At 48.1% G+C, this 22523-nt stretch overlaps 4 protein-coding genes across 4 annotated transcripts; 2 read left to right on the forward strand and 2 right to left on the reverse strand.

Annotated features, from left to right (window-relative positions):
- Nucleotides 1-1392: 1392 nt before the first annotated feature.
- On the forward strand, nucleotides 1393-2892 carry ATEG_08896 (uncharacterized protein; the record flags this gene model as incomplete). Its single annotated transcript, XM_001217481.1, has 2 exons — nucleotides 1393-1923; nucleotides 2005-2892. 2 exons carry the CDS (start codon nucleotides 1393-1395, stop codon nucleotides 2890-2892), a joined length of 1419 nt encoding a protein of 472 aa, XP_001217482.1.
- Nucleotides 2893-5104: 2212 nt separating this feature from the next.
- On the forward strand, nucleotides 5105-5707 carry ATEG_08897 (uncharacterized protein; the record flags this gene model as incomplete). The annotated part of the gene is made up of 2 exons (XM_001217482.1): nucleotides 5105-5497; nucleotides 5552-5707. The coding sequence occupies 2 exons, from the start codon at nucleotides 5105-5107 to the stop codon at nucleotides 5705-5707; spliced, it is 549 nt and encodes a 182-aa protein (XP_001217483.1).
- Nucleotides 5708-7761: 2054 nt separating this feature from the next.
- ATEG_08898 (FAD-dependent oxidoreductase) lies at nucleotides 7762-9194 on the reverse strand (the record flags this gene model as incomplete). The annotated part of the gene is made up of 2 exons (XM_001217483.1): nucleotides 7762-8154; nucleotides 8214-9194. The coding sequence occupies 2 exons, from the start codon at nucleotides 9192-9194 to the stop codon at nucleotides 7762-7764; spliced, it is 1374 nt and encodes a 457-aa protein (XP_001217484.1).
- An 8227-nt stretch (nucleotides 9195-17421) lies between these two features.
- On the reverse strand, nucleotides 17422-20262 carry ATEG_08899 (uncharacterized protein; the record flags this gene model as incomplete). The annotated part of the gene is made up of 1 exon (XM_001217484.1): nucleotides 17422-20262. One exon carries the CDS (start codon nucleotides 20260-20262, stop codon nucleotides 17422-17424), a length of 2841 nt encoding a protein of 946 aa, XP_001217485.1.
- Nucleotides 20263-22523: the final 2261 nt, after the last annotated feature.

The following is a 22523-nucleotide window of genomic DNA, read 5'->3' on the forward strand; positions in this document are numbered from 1 at the left end:
AGTCGCGGACGAGAAGTAAGGGATATTTTCGGTGGAAGTTTCGCCATAGTTGAGCAGACACTTCATTCCTGGACCAGTACATCCTATGTATCTCGTACCGCCCAAACAGAGTCGTCATGTGGTCATGACTGCAAACAGCATACAGCACCGGAAGAGCATGGCTTTCTACTTGCTCAACGTATTGCATGTATGCACACATTAGTGATTCGGTTAGGGATAAAGTGCGCGAGTCTGTCAGCTCGGCATGAGAAAGCTCAAGCAATGCACACTTAATCTACACCATGTTAGCACCACTGTCTAAACTGTCCCACGTACATATGGTTATATATGCGGGATTACCTCTTCAATGCTCTTGGAATGGCTCAATAGCAATTGTGCGCTGTTCGATCCAAGGCGTTTCACCAGCTCGGAATATACTGTGACATCCACTGCGGTGAGGCATCCCATGAGAAATGCACCTAAGCGTTGCTGGCATCGGTAGCGAGCGTCCGGGTGCAGTTTAAGACTGAGCAGGCGATCGAGAAGGGACTCTATTTGATAATGGTCCTTGATAACGTCTGAGAATTGCAGGTATGGGGAAGACATAGCGGAAGAGGGCAGGCTGGAAAAAGCGTAGTTTAAGATACTCAAGGAGGGTCCATTCGTGAGTGAAACTCCTTGCGAATGGCTCTTATTCAGCACTTATCGCCATCTTTTAACTACAAAGCTCGTGATACAAGTATGAGCGTAGACAAACGTCATAAGAAAACATTTACCATAACCGATATTATGGCCTAGTGGTAACCTGTGGATCGAGAATCACAGGGTGGTATGTTGATACGAGAAGGGCCTAAACATGGCTGACACGAGAACAATCCGCGGTCTAGATTTTGCGACGTATTTCATCTATCATATGATAGGCGTGTGTAGCCAACAGCATCTTCATTTTTGATTCTCCCCGCACCAGCTTGAAAAGCAGGGTCCAAGCGGCCCGAGTCGATGGAGGAAGCTGGAACGAGTATTCGTGTTTGATTGGTGTATCTCGTTCGTACGGGGAAGTGGCACCATCCTGCTGGGATTACTCCCTGTTTTACTCGTTGGTTTGGTTGTAAACTGAACGCAATAACTAAATTATGAATTTATGGCGTTTTGATGAGCGATGTAATTGTCATGCCACTCATGACTGTTTGCTGCACGACACGTATGTTCCCTATCATGAGAGGCTTCATCCGTGCGCAAGAGCATGATCCATCAGTTCCCATCGACGGAGCATTTCATGGAAATGCCATATAAGATCTCGCTCCGAGATCCAGAAGTGTCTGGTGTTTTGGTAGCGAAAAATCTAGCATCCTGACATCCGCGTCCTAGATTCGCATCCTCTACAGTTTGGTCATACAAAGAATACCAACCACCATGGCTATGTCTTCACCTGAAAATGTCATCACAGACTATAAATCGCTGCCTCCACTGCCCATTGGCCAGCCCGAGCTGATCCTCATGCTCCAGCCAGGGCTGGAACATGTCCTGTCAAGTTCACAACAACTCATTTCGTCCAAAGAAGATCTTACGAATATCCACGGCGTTCTTGATCGGCATGGCGCGTCCATGGCGTTGCTTTTCGGCACTACAGAAGAGCGACTCCGACAGCCGCAGCTTGCAGCCCACGGGAAGCGAGCATTCCCAGCAACATACGCATATGAGGAAGATCTATCTACATTTTACCGGGTTCACGCAAAAGCGGACTCGTTGGAGACTATTGCTGCAGAGCTTCGAAAGGACCCTCAGGTGCGAGCGGCGTATGTCAAGCCGGGCGGGTCGCCGCCTGTGATTCTGGCTGAGAAGCTACTGGTGAAAAAGGAAGCCGTGGCTCCATCCACAACGCCGAATTTTGTTGAAAGACAGGGTTATCTCAACCACGCTCCAGAAAGGGATCGACTCCATCAAGTATGCCAATTACCTGGTGGGCGGCCAAGGGGAGGGAATCCGCATCGTTGACTGTGAATGGGGTGGCGGTTTACCCACGAGGACCTCCTGGAATATGACGGAGGACTGATTGCGGGAACCGCCACCACCAATGAGGACTTTGTTAATCACGGCACAGCGGTTACCGGAATTCTGGGAGGGGATGTGAATGCGTATGGAGTGACCGGAATATGCCCACGTGCCACCATTTTCACTTCATCGTTCTGGGATCAGAGCACAAGTACCGCTATCAAAGCGGCGGCGGATCGATTGGGCCCTCGTGATATCATTCTGTTGGAGATCCATCGCTCAGGCCCAAGAGCAACAGGCAATGGCCAGGAAGGTTATATTCCCATCGAGTGGTGGCCAGATGACTTTGCTGCCATCAAGTACGCCACAAGCAAAGGGATTACAGTTGTTGAAGCTGCTGGCAACGGTGGAGAGAACTTGGACGACCCAATCTATGACGCCCGGCCGTCGTATTTCCCTGCCGATTGGACAAACCCCTTCAATCCGGCGAATCCGTCGTCAGACGCAATTCTTGTGGGCGCTGGAGCTCCACCACCTGGAACCCATGGGGTTGACTACGGCCCTGACCGATCACGACTGTGGTACTCTAACTACGGGGCTCGAGTAGACGCACAAGGATGGGGTTATGAGGTGACTACAACTGGCTATGGATGGCTACAAGGCGGACCCAGTGCCGACCTCTGGTATACTGATGGGTTTAGCGGCACTTCAAGTGCCTCGCCCATCGTTACCGGAGCGCTTGCTTGTGTGCAGGGAATTCTCAAAGACTTTGATCGTCGCCCGCTTTCGCCGACTGAAAGTCGTTCTATATTGAGGAAGACAGGCTCATCCCAACAGGATGGGTACTGGGGTCCTGTCGCCCAGCGTATTGGTAACCGGCCTAATATTCGGGAGATGCTCCAAGCTGCACTCAATCGCTGAATCGTGTGTTGTGTGTCTGGAAGGAACGGCGGTTAATTTGACTAGTTGCAACCAATTTGACAAATAGTACTGAATCTGATTTTACGAAAAAACCTACTGGTAGAAATCTCCCCATTACGGATAGGTAGCAGGCCCAGGCATACTATGTATCTAGATCCGTAATCTATAGGGTCAGACTGCCTGGGTTTTGTACTGAGGTCTTCTGCGACCTTTGAGGTGGAGAATCACGATGCTACTTCTATCATAGGTGATTCTCAGGCCAGCTGAGCCTTGGAGACCATCTTTTCAATTGCGAGACCCTTTGATTGAGCGGAAAGGTATGGCCTCGGCTGAGGTCTAACTCGAGTGTTGAGACAAGGTGATTTGGTGGGCCAGTTCCCACCTGTCACCCCCGTCGGGCGAAGTAGGTATACTATTGGATCAAGACCAGGCAATTCATCTACTTCTGCCCTTCTCAAAGGTGTCTCAAATATGTCTCTTGCCATCATAATTTCTGGCACCGTACTCTGTACTGTGAAACAAGGTTTGAGACTTGTGACTCACAGCACGTCTCGGTAGCCGCTTTCTCTACTTGTCTTAGATATCCTAGTGCTTGATGCAAGACGACGCGACGAATGTGCGTTTGCCTGACAAGGTTCCATGAACAAGGTCCTGGTTTTGAGGGTACCGGCAATGCCCGGCCAAAGGCTCAGCGTGTGTTGCAGTAGTCATGCGGACTATGTTGAGTATAGAAACCCAAGTACAGCGGTGTCAATCCAATCTGAATCAGTGCCACTGGGCCACAGTGCGAGCACTCAATGCTTTTATGGCGAGGTGAAATGGCAAGGGACAAAGATGTTTGTATTTTTGGACACTTCGACCTCGCCTGTTTGTGCTAGGTGGTGGCATAAGGTGTCAACTGAAACATACTGATGTGCCATTATCATTGCCAATAAGATCAATGCTATCGTCGCATTAGTTCATCTTAGAGTGCTTGGTTAATCACTTGAGCCGTGCCATGTTTTCAATCTACCGACCGAGACAGTACCTGCTGTCAACATCATGGAGGCTTGAGAGGAGTTGCATTCGGTTCAAATAACAATGGACTATTGAGGTGGTCTGTAGACCCGTTCTTGGCGACAATTGGCCCAAATAGCTACTAGCCAAATGTCCCACATGCAATAACCCTGTGGCTGTCTCTACTGAACCTGCTCATCCGTATGGAGATGTGATCCGGTAGGGTCTGCAGTAGGGGCATATTAAGAATATAATCATGCATTATGTATTGTTCCGCTTTGCAGACCATCGAAGAGTTTCTGATATAACCAGTGTCTGGCGAACAAGACAGTACGTACGCCAGACAGTATTGGTGCGCCCATCGGCCCCGGTTTCCCAGGACAGACACATAAAGCGTGTGGCGTCCAAAATGAGCTCAATAGGCACTGCCTATCGTCATCCGAGTGGCAATTCCGCATTCGGCCGAAGTCTCGCCCCGGATATGAAATCTATACTCTTGTATCCTTGAAAGTGCATCGTTTTTCACTGTCCTTTGTTGTCGCATATGAATACAAAATTTCATCAACTTTATTCAGCTACACTGGCACGCAATATAAACTTGAAGGTGCTCCTTTGGGCGGGATATTCATAATAGTCGATGGAAGCGATTTGGTGGTCATCGATCATTCTCCTTGTCTACTAATAGCTTTGTAGGTAGATTATAGTGGGAGTTATTTGAAGCCCATTTGTCAACACTTTTGTGTCGTTCGATAAGTAACCATATGTTGCTCGATGCACGAAACAGTATTGGATTATGGGGTCATAAGTCGGTTACAACCACCTGGCAGCCAATATTTGACCCCGCAAGACGCCACATCAAATCACAAGGTTGATGGTGATCTGGCCACATCCAGCTTCATTCATATATGTATCGCCCCACAACAAATCTAGATCACAAAATCTAGAATCCCACAGAATAGCAAGAAGCAACCCACAGCGCTGTAGATGGAGTCTAGAGGCTTCCAAATGGGAAGGAATGAAGCCGACTGCGGACGGTCACCTATCGTTTCCTTTCCCCCAACTAGTGAACATATGTTGACAGGCCATCCCTCATAGCTTCTGCCTTAAGAAGGCAGATATAAAAACTGGCAGCCATGCCTCCCGTATCGCTTCACGGTTTTCTTTTGACTTTGGATAAATTTGGATAACACAAAGATTCCTGTCTTGCCTGTGAACCATGGAGAATCTCATCTCTAATTGCTCTGGATCGGAAAGTCATCGCAACCTCGATTCTAAGTCATTTTCAAGGCTGAAGCCTGGGGCTCCGCAATATACATGGCTCTCAGCAAGTTCCCTTGCATCTCGCAAGGCTATTGAAGACTCCTCTTACACCACAACTGCCCCACAATCCCCGGGCGCACCTACTCCTCCATCAGGGCAAGTGTCCTATAAACCCTGTTTGGACAAGACTGGACTCGACACAGTGGATTCGAAACTCATCGATCAGACAACCGATAAAGTACAGCCGCAAAATACAGATCGGCGCTCAGATAAATGCAGAGACTGTATTATCAAAGCTGGCTCCGGGAATAGGAAAAGAGCGCCCGACACGAGGAAGGCGCCCTGTGAGGTAAGCAGCGAATGTCTGCTTGAATGAACATGTTACTCATCTCACTATAGATAGCCGCTGCACAGAAAGGTGGAGCACGCTATCAATAGTTATGCATTTGCTGGCTGTGCAACTCAGCTGTATGGCAGCACAATAGCATGTCGCCGTCGCTTCTCCTTTAATCACCATGATCATGCAGATACCACCGGTAACCCATATCGTCAGGCCTGAGAACATGGTCTGCAAACGCGATAACAATAATTTGCGTTATCTGATGGGCTAAATTATTTCGTGTTCAGTTCCTATACCTGTAGATGGTATGAGGCGCGTGAATCTTTCATATTCCTGAGTCGATGGGGACTCTGTTTGCTGGGTCCAGAATTGAAGGGTGTCTATTAGTGAATGAAGATACCTAGCGTCACTGTACGATTGAGCCACCATTTGTTGGCCTTGTAAATCCGAGAATCCATTAAAGTCTCATACATTACCACAACCACGTTGTGACGGCTTTGATGCAGCATTTGCCGCGTGGAGAAGAGCGCACCTACACGCGCCTTAACCAACTTAGCAATATCGTTGTACTGTTCTGGTGACTCGATAGCTTATACATCTGAGAATGGAATCGGATACTTTCCTTCTATTCATGAGCTAGCATCAAAGCGTCACAACCAAAGGGTGGTGAGTAGATCACACGTTTCGCATCCTAGGTGTTCATTGTCCAAGCTGTCATTGATAGCAACAGCGATTACGTAGAGGTATCCACTTGACTTCGCTTTTTTACTTTCCTGGTCCCTAGCCAGCTACTTTGTTGGACCTTGATCAGGTCCATGTCTGTTGTGTGGAAGACATATTAAGAAGGTTGAGTGAAGTTCCCGTATTATATTGCTTTCCAAGCTCTCATTTCTGGTCTCTCATTTAGCGGTACGATTGAGCTGGCTCTGGCCCAGACTAGTTGGCCAAATAATCTTTCTTGCCTTCTCGGTGGGATCTAAAGGGGGCTGACGCCACAAACGCACGATCCTCATCGCACGCCATATATCGCCCCATGTCCGATCCTATGACCCCACCGGTCATCGAACTCAAATTTGGGTCAGATTGTGGACTATCGTGACGCGGTGCTTCCTACTTCCTACCAGGGAGATGCAAAAGAAAAAGTCTGCTATATATAATATTACATGATGTGGTCCTATTCCGTGAGGAACAATCCTTTTCGCTTATTGATGAACTTCCTGGTCCTAAGAGATGGGTCTAGCTAATTGAGGAAATTCGAACATTTCACGTGGGTTGCGTACAAATTCGATAAGATGAACAGTCAACCTTGCGAATCACTATACTTGGTGTTAGATCAGTTCGCGCCGCTGTCACCAACGCTTTAATTCTAGGTCAAGTTGTCAGCGAACTGCTGCAGATCGATAGGAAGACCCATTTGCGGAGGCTATTCCGGTACCTCAGTCATGTTGTCCTGTTTTATTTCTATGTAAGCGGTCGATGTCCTGTTACGTGAGCCTTGAACCAATACGATTCATTCGCTCATACTACTAATAACGTTGGATATATGAACTGCGTATTCAATCGTGTTCGGCAGCAACAGTTAACTTTTTGACAAGCAATAAAGCCATCGGGACTGACTCAAATAGAACTAATCCTAGCCTATACTAAGAGCCTCGCAAACTTCGGGTGGTCACTCAGTGCCTAGCTACAGAGCCCGGCTTTAGTGACTATCTTATAAGCTACAAAGGTTATATAGAAACTTGATCTATTTTACTACCGCATCCTATTCGTTAAAAAGTCGGCCAGTTCACCTAAATCCTGGTTAATATTAAAAGTAAGTTATATCAGATTATTAGGGCTGATTAAACAGCCGTTATAGACCTTGGCAAATTCAGTGGCTAAGATAACGTTAGATAGGATCTTGTGCCTGGCATCAGCCACAAGATACACATGCTCCCAGGTTCCGAGCAGGGTTGTGAGGCTTTCTTGGAGAATCAACCTGACACTGTACCCTGCACACTCGCACAGCTGACTATTGAGATGGTTGCGCTTTGCTCTGGAGAGCCACTAAGAAATCCAATTGAATAGCCAAGTCCATTACGAAAACAAAGCACTTCAAAGGCACCACAAAAAGACCAACAACAAGACTATAGTTGCAGATTCCCGTAGGCAGTCCATAGCATCGAAAGTATACCATCACAGCAATCTTACTCGTGGAGATAAAATATCACCAGTGCCTTCCGTTACCACAAGCTTCCCGAATCTGCTTCCCATATGCAGAACCTACATGTATTTCATGGACCCGTCCATCTTTTTTCTGACTCCAACGAATGTGCAGAGTCATAGAGCAAAGAATGAACAGATAAATCAGACATGCCCTCGTAGGTCGGAGCTGAGATTGACCTATTCAACAGGGTGGCCTGGTCATCTTGCTCCGCATCCGCATTTAGTGAATGGTAGGCGGTGGATATGAAGTTCCGGTATTGGCCTGGAAACAGGCCCTTGTCTAAATCACTCTGCCATAACCTGCGGGTAGAATCAAAGGCTTTGCGTATCTCCTCTCGCCGTGCGTTATCGTACTGTTGAAAAAGTTCAATGGGTGGACGATCGACTCCGTTGGCAAAGATGTGCGCGAACAGCACTGAGTCTTCTATAGCGTATGCGGCCGACTCTTCGCGGGGAGGCATCTATGTCATGGCAATTAGTGTTTGCGATATGCCGTCTCTGGACATTGGACACCACTTACTGCATGCGCCGCATCTCCTAGTAGCAAAGTATGTGCAGTATACCATTTTCTACATCCCTTAACCTGGTACACGGGGTACAAGGCCCAATCGAATGTCTTGTCAATCCATTCCTGGATCCATGGCAAAGTAGACTTGCCAAATCTACAGCGAACTTGGTGCCGCAGAGCCATCTGAATAGCCGTCAATGCCTCCTCGTTCTTCGTCGCAAGTGCCCTGGCTCGATATTTGTCGACCATAAATTCATTGACATGGGTGACAGCAGCCACAAACACCGACTGGTGGCTTTTGTCGCAGTAAGTGGCTAGAAAAGATCCATGACGATTCAGATGAATTGCACTTCTCTCAAAATGCGGATCAGCGCCAACGCGGTCGGCCGTTGAAAGCGTCTGTATAAAAGACACTCCCGAATAATCGGATAAGTGGCCCGGGTCAACAAGCTGGCTTCGTACAACCGAGTGGACGCCGTCACATCCAAGAAGCAAGCTTCCTTTGGCCGAAGAGCCGTCTTCGAAAGTAAGTATAACGGCTTCGGGTACTTCACGGACGGTCACGACCCGCTTCTCGAACTCAACCGAGACTTGCGTATCCTTGAGCGCCAGCGCAAGCATTGCTTCAAAAAGCGCCTTTCGCAGTACCCGTCGGCCCTTATGCTTACCACTATGGCCATTACTACCACCCCCAAACTTCAGCGGTTGTAAGAAATGGCCATTATGCAGTGACAGGACTGAGATCCCATCTACTTCAAGCCCTGCCATCTCCCCCATACTGTCTAGTTCGGCCAGGACCCCAAGCGTATTAAAATAGTATAACGCCAGTGGAGTCAGGCTGATCGCGCCTCCATCTCCAATGGCCTCTTTCGTCCTGCTTTCAAAAACGGAGATCCGGTAAGGCTCATTTCTTCGCTTCAATTCGGTAGACAGCGCAATGCTAGCTGTGAGTCCTGCAACACCTGCGCCGACAATAATAATGTGGCGGGGCATAGTGCCGGAGTTGACTGATGAGGGCGCAAGTAAAATTTGGAACAAAGCGATACAACGGTGCCTAGCAGTTGTAACACTACCAGCCGTCGACAGTAAAGGGTGAAATAGTGATGTAAAAGGATCTCAGAAGTAATAAGAGGTGGTCAGAAAGGGAGGGGAAGACTTATGTAGCTGCAGCATTCAGTAGAGGGCTAAACTTTTGTACTACAGGCACTGGGAGAAAAATGTGCCTCCGGAAGTTCACCCTCCTGAACACTTTCTTTTTCTCTTTGCGCCCATGAGGTGGCAAGGGGGTATCGTAGGGAATGAAAGGACTGGGTTATCACAAAGCAGCTGTGTTCCGTCCGGATCTGCGTGTCCAAACAGATAGAACATCTGGGGGCCTAGGCCATGGATCTTCCCCAGAGCTTTTCCCTGGTGGGTCACCGAACCGCACGTGCCGCTGAGTGCAAATGCCGAGACGGTTCCAGCAGCGGATATTACAGCCGACAGATTGCGATATCTGATAGGATGGAAACCCATTCCGCATCCCGCCTGTCAGACACAAGTGCATGAACGAAATTAACGTTCGGATGCGAGGCACTGTGGGGCCGCCGATCTTAAGCCGATTCTCCAATTGGGAAATCAGACTCTCTGACAGACTGTGTGCGACCAAAGCAGCATAACCACCGTGAAGGGGCCATGCAACGGCGAACTCTTCCAGGCGGCAGTCACTTGCTTGATGGCTTTCGATGGAAATCGCAGTGCTTGAATTTACGAATACAGTAACCAGTATACGTCTATGGATGTACGTTCAGCCACATTGCGAAGTAAAGCGTATTATACACAGTTTCAGCATAGAACCTCAAATCGCCCGTAACATTTTAAGTATGCTTGCCTTCTCAAATTCGCGTTTTAATGACACATTCTGCGCCCGCAACTCTTCTATGCGGCCGATCGCCCCTTCTAAAATGCTTCCTTTATTCATCGCCTTCATATCACGCCCAGAGGGTATTGAGCCCTTGTCAAAGCCAAGGGCTCTCGCTAAGTCCTTGAATTTGTTGTTCAAATTCTCCCGGTACCGCTTCTCAACGAGATTGTGTCTGGCCCGAGTCCCAACTACCTTGCTTCTGGGCGCGTATTTCGATCGCGTTGAGCTCGAACCCGCCCGGGAGCGATTGGCCACGGATGGGACCAGAGGGAAAATATCGCTGCTCTTCGACGCGTTCTCTTCAGCAACGTGACCCGAGATATCTGTATTATACGATACTGCCTGATTGACGTCACTGAGAGAGTATTTCAGAATCAAAAATCTCTCCGAAAGTCTTTCACTCGGAGTAAAGTCAACTTGGCTCCACTCCAGAAGGTCGTCAATGTCCTGGTTCTGCGACAAACAAGTCAGAGAACAAAACCCTCCGTGTGAGTGTATCAAAGCAACCTACTGATAGCTCTGGTAACGGTATGCACGGCGTCTGTGGCTGGTTTATACTCGGGAGCGCCGGTTCGCCAGCTTTGTGGAGGCCGTCAAGGGCTGAAAAGGGTTCGCCGTGTTGCGTAAAAGGTAAATGCAGGTCTCTTTGCTTCTCCGAGTTATGGAGCATTTGAAAAAGGCCATATCCAATTGCAGCATCCGAAGATGCACAGTCAAACTGGGGTACTGTCTGCGCCATGAGACCGTATTCGCTTTGTTACTGACAACACCCTTCTCTATCCTGCAGGAGACTACGAGGACGCGCTTTTAATACCGCTGAAACCGCGCATGATGTCATTGTCGAGTTGAGGAGGAGGAGGAGGAGGAGGAGGAGTAGAATGTCTGCGGCAATTGCATGAGTGGCAAGATGTCTAGGGGCCCCGGACTTCCAAGGATAGTTCAGTACATCGCGATGATCGCCGCGTTCTTTTTTACGCCCAACGGTGGCTCGCCATATAAGTGGCGGAGTACTTCCATGCTAACGCCATCTCGAGACCATTCAAGTCATGGAGTACAAACAAGGTTAACCCAGTAGAGAACGGCCCAATCGGACCATCAACCACGGATTAAGCAAGCGGCATATCTCGGATCCGAACCCCGCACTCCTCCGGAGTAAGATGGCCCAGATCTGATGATAGGTACCTACTTAATTTAGTCTGGCGTTGAGCCTGACCTCCCTTGAATGAAAATTGCTCCGTACTGATTCCCTTGTCACACACATGGGGAAGCCGGTTCGGCCGGTCGGGAAAGAACCAGCTCCAGACCAACCTAAATTTCTCCTCGTCCTCCCCCCGAAACAACGCTTATCTACCTAGCATCACCAATTGCTGGTTTTTCGACACGTATCACGTTCTGCCCGAAATACATACTATTCGCTGGAGAAGTGTCATCACTGCCGGTCAGTCCCCTGTGGGAAGGAATTTATGGTTTTTATGGGTTCCATGACCAAGGGCATATTCGTTTAATAACGAAATCCGCAGAATATATTTTACTCCCATTTGAGCATCATATCCCCCCAAGTTAGCCACATGTAGCAAGTTGTTTAAGCCTTCTTATCTCCGAAGACGCAACAGTATTCGTAGGTTTACAAGCTGCGGTCTCTTCGCCTATGCCGAGTCTTACCATGTGATTTTCTAATTAGGTCCTAATCTAGCAGAGAATAGCGAGTCTGTACTGGAATGGGTTAGTGTTTGAAGATAAGGTGGCCAAACATCACTAGCATTGGAGGGCAATGGCGTGAGAGGGATTCTGTCTTTAGATGACCTGGCGTTGATGGCCGTTTAGTATGCTACCAATTTGTTCCTATCCTAGGTGGCTCAGGTCATGTCGAAACTGGCCCCTAACATATCACTTCTCCCACACCAACGCAGGCCGCGAGCATATACAACCCCGCATTCACGAGATGCAGTTTGAGTCACTATAGCCACTGGGCGTGGTACGAATCTCGCGTCGGCCGAGGGTCCACTCCGCAGTATGCCCGAGAGACAGGTGGAAGGGAATACTAAATGACGGGACACACCACAACGGATCAAGCTTAGCAAAATATTATAGCCCAGGCAATTGCGCATTTGGTATTGCCTTAGGGACAGAGCGAGGAGCTATCTCCGAGAAACGCACAGACCTCCGTCCATACTTGCTCCTGCTTGTAAAAGTGGCCGCATTAGCAGCGCGACGCTACCTACAAGAACTCGATTTCTTCAAAACACAATGAAAATTTGTGCCCGGCCTGCCTAATGTGCGCGATTGGGACTGCAAACCATTGCGGAAGGTTGACGTGATCGGATTGGATTCTGGTCCGCATGAGTCGGAGAGGGGTGAGGTCGCAGAAATTGGCTGCCATCCAACCAGAAGTTGCAGGCCGTTGGCTGTGTTGTTCGCCACTGGCAAGGCCAACTTTAGCTATTTCAATAAGGGAAACAGCCTCTCTAAACCTTATGGCACATGAGCAGCGCGGTGACCCGCCATAGAAGATCTTAACCAAAGATCCAAGATCAGGCCTCAGTAACATATTCACCAGAAGGGACCACGGTCGCTTGGCCAAGCGAAGCCCATCCATTCCCTGTACTACACACTTCTCGGCCCTCAGGCGCTGAAGTATGAGTGGTCCAGTCCGCGCGGAACTGGGCAGCCTCGAGTGGCGACGATCGAGCTTGCATATGCCTTGCCTTTCATACAGACAATAATCATGAACATCTGAAGACAGGTTCGTCTTCTGAATATGTGAGGAAAGCCCTGGACGGGAATTCTAAATAATTCCTGTTCTTTCCCTCCTTCCCAGTCATTTTCACCCCGTTCTTCTCTCATCACATTCGAAAGTAGTTGCAGCTTAGCGCTGTTGCCAACCGACATTCTTACTAGACTCGGGACCACAACCGTGGACAATCTTGGACACTGGTTGGTTAGAAACTATATGCCACTCTCGGCTTGGCACGAGTGCTTGGACAAGAGGATACGCGAGTCATCAGGTTAGGGAAGTTCAAACGGCGATGCCGTCGTCATAGTCAGGTGGGGGTTTCATATAGCGAAGGTATGTTCTAACATTCTGGAAAGCAACTGGTCTACGAGAAAATGAAGTTCGGAAATAATACGTGTTGGGAACAATTAGGACTATATTAACGGCATAAGGCAAAACCACAGTCGTGACCGCCTATGAAGTCCAGTCTGAAACGTAGACTTCCGAATATACAATGATGCATGTGTACTAACTGAATAGAGCACAATGGCCCTGTTTCCAAGCTGCATTCATATCTCCTTGGTTTGGCTTGGCCAGGATACTATAGGCCATTATCTTATTGGCGACAGCGATGCCTTGCCACAGGGCGACCCGGCCTAGGTGCCAGGCTGAGAGCTCATATTCTCGCCACTGAGAAGTGGCTGATTCGGCCCATGTCCACACCCCTACATCGCTTGCATGGTGAATCGGGTCCGTCATCGGAACCAAAGCCGTTTAAACTACCATTCTGCACTAGCCTCTAAGGCTATAGGATGATCTTAACAGCAATCTCCAAATAGAACTCTGACCGAGCAGCTCAATTGGATCCTGACACGAAATTCGATACTGTACAGATAATAAGTTGCAGGGCCCTATTTTCACGCGGAAGTAACTCTTTAGGGGTTTCAGACTGATCGTTTGAGAATCATGGCGCATTTATGTTTCAGGTAACAGCATCGTTCCCTATCCCTTGACTGAAAAGCCGCCTTTCCAATATCAAGAGCCTTACTATGTCAATGGTAAGGAGTGACCTCAGTTCAAGGAGCAAGAGAGTGCCGCAAGTGCTACCCCTTCATCAAAGTACCTCTGAAGCCGCCAAATCTACCGATACGCTTAATCCTTGCGGTTTCTATATTTTATATATCGACGGGGCTGACCCGAAAAACGTTCCCAAACGCTCTTGTTGCAAGTTGGTTTATACTCTACAGTCACAAATACAGTAGACGTGAATGCCAACTAATTTATCATGTATGACAGGGCACTTGCTGTAGGAAGTTCAACCTGGAGGGTAGACAGAATTAGATGCAGAGTAAAGCACAGCAATCCCGACATAACAGAACGTTGCGGCGGAGACTACTGTCCGCCAGCAAATACAACATGCTCCACAATGTTGGCGAGAGCATACGAGAAGAGCTCCAGTGTTGGCGTTTACTTATAGATTCTTTTGTGGTCTGCATGACCTCACATAGAGGGTAGTATTAGTAGAATGATAGACGGAAACATAGAAAACAAAGCGAATTGGTGAGCTGCAACATTCAAGCAGACAATCTCCCTGGCATCGCCGCCCTTATCTAGAGAGTTCCTGACTCGATCCTGATCCACGACCATCGCTGAAGAGCACTCGGGAGCCATCCATTTGATATAAAAACCACTCACGGACACAATCAGCAAGCTCACTTTCATTTGCCGAACACCAATTCTCGTGCAACACTAAATATTTTCGGAACGACTTATAAATTCCACAAGCAATAGAATGTTGTCTTTCCTTCCAACCACTATCGGCTGAACGAGCGTTCTGCTCGCTGAAAGGAGGGTATAGAGGCCGGCCAAGGATAGCGCACACCCGTGATATTTGCCCGGGGAGGACTGCGAGAGCGACGTATCCGCGTTCACATGCCTCATCATCAAGAGGAACCACTGCTAGAACCACATCAAAGAGTCCCAATTTCTCGATGGCATATGTGGGATGGGGCTTGTAAGAGCAAATGCCCCAGTACGTCTGTAGAAGGATACTATTTAACGGTAAAGTCTCTTCAGATTTAGGGTTACTTGCCTCAAGATACGGCATGTCACTATCGCATCCCGGCTTAGATAGGTTGACTTGGTGTCATTGAGGCCTGGTATGAAGGGACCGTTGACATGTTATATAGCAGAGGAACAACGTTCAAATGAACCCGTAGGCCCCAGTGGTTAAATCTTAGCGCTAAAGACAACCTAAAGACGTGAACGCCCAGGCTCCGGACTATGCAAGCTGTATCCAATTGGCTAGCTAAAATTTCCGATGTGGTCCGCATCGTTAGCCTAATTAGAAGCGACTTCGTCTCGACGTCATTTTATTCGCTCAATACGCCCCCCAAATCAAATCTGCACCAAGGAGCTCAAAGAAGATTCAACAAAAAAATATTTTGGCAAGATCTTGGGCTATACATACGCTGTTTGAGATGGTGTCACGTTGAAAAAGACGCTTGATTCTTACACACGCCCACTAAACTTATCAAATAATCTTCACCAGATGCCACCACCGGCGAACAACTTCGCTCTTCTTAGCTGGTAGGGGGTGGGATACAGTATGGTTTCTATGCTAATAGCGCTTGTGGCTCTGCCCATCCCTAGTCGGAAAGGATATTGAATGGCAAGCATCCAATTTTAGAGCTGACCACCAGTGGGGGACTAGTGGAGAGAGTCGGTAGGACGCGATGGATTACTCCGCCTTGTTAATGAGAACATAAGCCAATACCCATAAACCACGTGGGGGGATGTGAGGCAGATAAGGTAAATACTTGGTTCTTGGGGTTGTACAGCTGATGCCACAATATCATGTTGATTCTAGCGAAAATGAGCCCTAGTTCGAACTTGATAAGTTAACGCCGCTGATTTCATTTACGCCGGTCCGTATAATCAGATGCATTTGTTTTCCCAGCTGCGATTATGTAGGTAGTAGCATCTCCACAGGGTCAAGGCTTTTGCAGGCCTACCCTTCGTCAGTATATTGCGTAATGAACCATTGTGCAGCACTCTACCTCTATACTCCAAACCGTCATAAACAACATATCTGCATGCAATAAAGGGCGTGAGTTTGTGGCTAAGCACTTGGATAGGGCGGCAAACAGTGAAATACATACAGTAAATGGCATGCCATCAATTGTCTATACTTTCTTGTACAGATTGAAACACTCGCGCTGTGCTGAAAAGTTGATAATCTTTCGCTGAACGCGTTTGAAATTGTATTATCCATCAAAAATAACAACGCCAGGAGAATAAGTGAACACACCTCTGTGGCGGATTCAGGGAAACAGCCTGTGTCCTTCCTCCTGCGAGTCAAGTAGGCGTCTGTATGACATCACTCTGACTAGTACAGATAGTCAGATGTAGAAGGTAGGCCCTCTGCATAGTAGTATACACCGTTGTCAATATCAGGTTAGCTCTACATGTTTCCCTAATATGCTGTATCAAACCGAAATGTGTTGGCAGACTACAACACGCCATATGTCATTTTACCTTGCACCTTAGACTGCAATGACACTTGACCATGTCGGGCAAGTCACTACTGCAAGTAATATATGCAATGCCGTCTGTGTCGCTGGATACATATTCCAGCCTGTTACGGCACACCAGCAGTCTAAACCCCCTGGCTGCCGCTATGTAGGTAGTCGTCACGAGTAGTCAATCCGGAATAAATAAGGTTATTCTTGTATTGTGAACAGATAGAGTTGCGTATGCTCTGCTGTCACCCGCCCAGGGCTTCCAGAGCTCAACTGATAGCTCTTCGTTTGGGGTGTTCACCGAGAAACGTCTCCGACGCCGCCAACCATACTGAACCACCAAGTCAATTTATTACCAAGGACAACGCTTTTTTCCATCACTCTGACACGCCCCGTGTCTTGGGCACGAGGTGAAACTCTGTGTTTTGAAATGGAGTCGCATATACCTAGGAGGTGTCTGGTCCCGGAACTTGACTGAGGATGACACACTCTACCATTGGATCATTAGAGGACCAATGCTTCTCTGAGTTTCGACACGTTCCTTGCTTTCATGGTTCTTTTGCTAACAAGATGTTGAGTTACAAAGTGCGAGGCAGGTGGTGTACCAGCTTTTGGCAGGTGCCTTTTGATAGAGGCGTGAAGAGAAGATCACAATAGAGATGGACATGTAATGTGCTCTTCATATGCAACAGGAGGGTAGTCACTGGTGTGCTGACTGTTTCTCGTCCAGTCCTAGTGCTTCCTGTGGCTATCTCACGGTGTTGGTCTCGATGATACAACTAGGCCGACCGCATATCTCTGTTCAAAACCTCCATTATGCGGCTTGCCGCGGGTCGAGATACCTTGATTAAGGTCAGCTTGTGGTGCCCCACGTGCTTTTCTACTCACGATGAAATTTCGTTTAGCCCCTTTCTGGTGCTAAACTAGAAGTGAATGGGACAGGCGATAGATAAACATATCCCAAAGAATCCTAAGAATGAACACGATCAAGCTTCCTCCTGAATCACAACAAATATCAATTTTTTGCTCTCACTTTCCTCTTTACATTGTATCTATCTTGACATCCAACCCCAACACGCCGGGTTAGATTCCACGGTCATTCAGCGCCCTGAGAAATGTCTTCTGAAATGAGAAGATATTTTCTGCATCCAGTATGGTGTAATGCGTCCCCGCAATGTGATGGAACCTCGGTGGTGACCGTGTATGGTCACTCCACTTCCCAATATAGTCACATGCCCATTGCTCGTTCGATATCGCCATCGAAGCCATTGGATCACAGTAAAACGCGTCAGCGCCTGCAACGGAGCCATTCGTCTTATGATCGACAATACAACGTTGCAGAGCATGTGTTAGATTAGCCCACCTCTCCAACGCGGACGCTGTCAACCCTAGTTCCGCCAATCGCGTGACATCAGCCTCACCCATCACTGTTTCTATCGCATGGCGTGGAGAGATATTTTCTGGTTCCAACCTCGGGTATATTTTCTTGATGCCCTCCTCCCGAATCACACCAACCATACGGCATATATGAAGCAGCATTTCCTTCCAGGCGACTGCACGCATCTGCGTACCATTCAGACTAGGTGGAAGATCAAGCAAACCCAGAAAGCGGACCTCGTCTCCATTGTGCTCCAGGGCCTTGGCAATATCAAATGCAACTTTCGCGCCGTAGGAATAACCGGCAATTGCGTACGGGCCACTTGGTTGCTTTTCCTTGATACTTGCATGATATGTGCTGACTATTTCTTCGAACGTGTGGAATGGATCCTCACCGTCGTTGAACCCGCGTGCTCGCAGCCCATACACAGGTCGATCGATGATAAACTTTGCTAGGTTCATGAATATCATGACTTCTCCGCCGACTGGGTGGACAAGCCAGATGGGTGGTTTTTTGCCTTGACTCTGTAATACGACTACAGGGTTGTATATGCTGCAGTCTCTTTGCTGAGCGTGCTGCTTCAGCGCGTCTGATAATGTCCGGATAGTGGGGTTTGTCATCAGGGTGATGAGAGGAATCTGTCCGTGACCTATCAGATCTTCGATACCTCTCTTGAGCTTGAGGAGCTCGATGGATGTGATTCCCAGATCAAATATTGACGTCAACACGTCGAAGTCCTCCGTCAAGTTCTCGGGTATAGTGCGGGTGAAGACGCCGAGTAGACTCTGTTCGAGACCAGACCGCGGCTGATGATGCGACACTTTGTGGTGTAGAGCCATCATCTGTTCGTTCGCTTCTTGATAACTTTTATAGTCTCCCCTTTCATAAGCAGCCTTGATCTTGCCGCGGGCAAGCTTGCCCAGAGTCGATTTCTCCAGCATTGTCCGGTCGAGCGGGAGAACTGTGGCACGCACGCCGACTGACATCATGGCGACCTTTCTGATCGCGGCTGCAGTTTCAGATCGTCGAACTGTGTCCGCTGGTGTGTAATTTGGGAGATAAACAATGATGACCTCCTCTGTGTCTGCGCTGGGCGGGAACGTGGAGAAACAACAAGTGAAACCAGAGATAAGGCCGGGGATGTTTGCTTCGTCGATGGCGGACTCGATATCGTGTGGACTGTAGTTGGCCCCATTCACAATGATGCTATCCTTTTCACGTCCAGCAAGTACCAGCATTCCGTTATCGTCAACGAAAGCTAAATCTCCGGTTTTGAACCAATTGTCGTTCGTGAATGTCGACTTTGTAGCAGCAGGATTGTTGAAATAACCTTTGAGAACCACCGGACCGCAGATCTCGAGATTACCTACTGTGCCCGGAGGAACACTATTGCCGTTTCCATTAAGCTGGACAATTCTCACTTGGATCCCTGGCATGCAGGACCCCACGGAAGCAAATGGAAGTCCGTGCTCGACATCATACTGGGGAAACGAGGTATTGTAAATGGCGCCCGCACAGGTCTCTGTCATGCCGAAGGCAGGCACAATTACGTTCGAGACAGCTCCACACTTCTTCAGCATCTGGGCCAAATCATTGATCGTCTGGGTAACGTTCGCCTCGCCACCGGAGACAATATACCGCAGGTTGCTGAGACTCCCGGTGTACTTGGCCAAGGTATCATCCGCACTCAATGCTGCGCGTAGTTTTGCGAGGAAAAAGTTAGGTGCGAAAGTTCGAGACACACGGTGTCGATGTATCAAATCAAGGAACAGGGTAACGTGAGACAAGACTTCAACTGTTGGGATATGGACTTGATCACTGTGGGTATAGATGCTGAAGAGATGAACTTCGACCAAAGAGGCGACATGATTCATTCCGACCCAATTCAGCTGTGCCGTGTTGTCTGGCAGTGGGAAGGTCCATGCTTTTCCCGAAAGAGATGCCAATATCTGCTCGTGAGTCAAAGGCACGACCTTGCAGTGGCCTGAGCTCCCAGACGTAAACATAAGCACTGCAATGTCGCCCCCCTCCTTGATCGGTAAATGTACCAGGTTTTCGTAATCAAGCGATTGCACGCAGATTGGTGTAATGTATTCTTGGCCAGCGAATTCCGCGGCCAGAGAAGCCGTGGTCAGGCATTTCGGACTCCTTAAAGTGGTTGATAGGTGTTTCAAATGGCGTAATCTTGTCTCGGGATTGTTGGAGAATGGAGTGGACATAGCTGGGATACAGTCTGCTATGAGGGTGGCCCAGAACCACAACATCGAATTCCAATGATCATTAAAGTGTAGAAGAACAACCGATCCGGGGACGACATGGTATTTGAAACGAAGAGCTCCGGCGGCCTTTCTGGCTGATTGTAAGAGGTCGGAGTATGAAAATATCTCCGGCGTATGGGTGTTTCCAATAGAATAGGTAATAATGTAGCGTGTCGGCTCCCGCGAAGCGATAGCTTCGAGAAGATGCAGTAGGCTTTGGAACAACATGATCACGATTTGAGATGTTTGTGCGCCTGGCATAGAGAAAAGCTTGAGCTTCTTATTCATGTCATCAGACACCCAGCGTAAGACACTACGGTCCATCAGGCTGGGCCCCATACATGGCTCCTTACATCTGATCGGTTGGATATCGGTGATGCTATTCGTAGGCAGCCTGCAGGATAACCAGGTATTGATATTCCTCTTGACGCCGGCCGGACACATTAGCCTTGGTAGGCGGCAAGGTTTGGCGGCAAGAGGTCACATTCCAAGATAAACTCCTTTCTTATTTACGAAGTATGTGATAACTATGAGTCGAATTTATGGACGTGCCGTCCGACAGAACAAGTGAATTGCACTATGCCGCCGACTCTGAGAGCCCCACAATACTATATGCTCCAGACCAAATCCTTCACTAGATCACATAAGATGGTTATGCAGCACCGAGCAAAACGGAATATGTGACTGGCTCTAAGATTGAGCCCTCTTGTGTATGTATGACTATGAGAAAGGTTCATATTTATGTTAATCTACCTCCAACAAGCGTAGATCACATATTAGCTGATGTATGATATGGGAGAATGTCGTCGCAGAAGGATAAATCAGCCCCCTACGTAGCTCTTCTATGTATTCCTCACGTCTGCAAGGCAAGCAGCTTGCGGACGTCCTCAAGTGGATGGCGACAGCCCAATAATTTGGACCTGCAGAGGCCTTGGTAGCGGGGCTAGATACGCTGACATGACATGCCAATAGCTTATAAACTGAGTTTCAGGCAGCTGGTCGCCCGGTTGCGTCCTATTCCGCAGCAATATATGCATCACGTTCGGCGAGCATTGTTGTTGTCGCAGACACACGTCCTCATTTCTCACCCCTCCTTGCTGGTAATGAGCCCTTACTGTTGTCATCCGGCTCAAAGCTAAAGGCAATCGTTAGAGTAAGCCTCTTTCCAGTACGCAGTAAATTGCTCCATTTGCATAATTGTCTCTCCATTGGCGTCTAATCGATGTTGGTAGCGTTATAAAACTCTTCAAGTGGGCATTGCCTCCGCTCGTCCACTGAAGCCTTGACAGTTGTGCTTTCAGATCGAACCCGGTGGTTTGGTTTCCTTTTTGGTTTGAACCATATTATCAAGGGCGGGTTTCAGATACTCCCAATAATACGCGCTTGGGGCTACAACCAAGTCCCTTTTGGCCACAGTCCTCATTGGCCTGTTGTTCAGGACAAGCTTCCATTCTATCATATCGCAGACGTATTCAGGTGGCTGATAATCGTATTTGCCTGTCTCGTCATATTCGACCAATGGCAGAGATCCGAGTCGGTTTGAGAGCTCTTGCGACGGGGTGTGACGCGGGGAAGGGCTTAGGGAGTATGCCGTGGAACGATCGAAATTACCCGGGGTTGGGGCGATATTAACTAGTCTCTTCGTAGATATCAAGGTACTAAAAGACACAAGATTGGGAGGGAAGAGGGCTGTCAAACTTTTCAAGATGGTAATTAAGTAACAAAGATTGAATGCTCAACAGACCTCAGCGTTGAGTATTTATAGGATTCAAATGTTCTATTAATCACAAAACTCCAGAATAGTTAACATTGTTGAGATCCTTGGGCCACTGTTCGTTTGGATAGCAACAGATTACCTAGAGTTCCACGCAAGGAGGGGACAGGAGCAAAAAGGGCAACAGAATAGGAAACTACACTCTTTCTGTTAGCTTAAGGATCAATAATATGGCTAAAGTCCCCTTACAGGTTGGCACTCGAAAATAGAAAGATCAACAAGAAAACACTTCTAATGTATCTGTAGCTGAGATCAACCACCGCCCAACTCCTTTAGCTGGATTCGTGCACCTCACTGACCGCCGTTCCATCAACATGAATTCGCCACTGCCTCTGCATTCAATAGTTGATTCTGATGCACAGAGTGAGAATTTTGTATATTACTCTGTGTATTTGGTGTGCTGAATTGTTAGACCTGTCTCTCAGTTGACTTGTGTTATGGATGTGTCACCAATTACTGTAATCCTGCCGACACAGTTGATGCGTCTTATATGCTTGAGATCAATCATTTTAAGCCTCTACTCCATTTCAATCCCGCCTACACATCAAACCCGGGCGATATGACTTTCTACCACTTCTATCCTAAACAATCTGCTGAAAGACTGCTAGCTTGGCTCACACATTGGCCAGTTATGCCGTAGCGAACAAGCAAAGCCCAATACTTTACCAATTCTCCCTACATGACGTGGATCAGTTTCTGCCTAGTTCCAGGAGTTGTCCCCTTTTTCCTCACTTTACAAGTGTGCTGTACTCTTCACCACATACCTAATTTTTAT

Source organism: Aspergillus terreus, genomic scaffold, assembly GCF_000149615.1.
Source record: "Aspergillus terreus NIH2624 scaffold_13 genomic scaffold, whole genome shotgun sequence".
Taxonomy (NCBI): domain Eukaryota; kingdom Fungi; phylum Ascomycota; class Eurotiomycetes; order Eurotiales; family Aspergillaceae; genus Aspergillus; species Aspergillus terreus.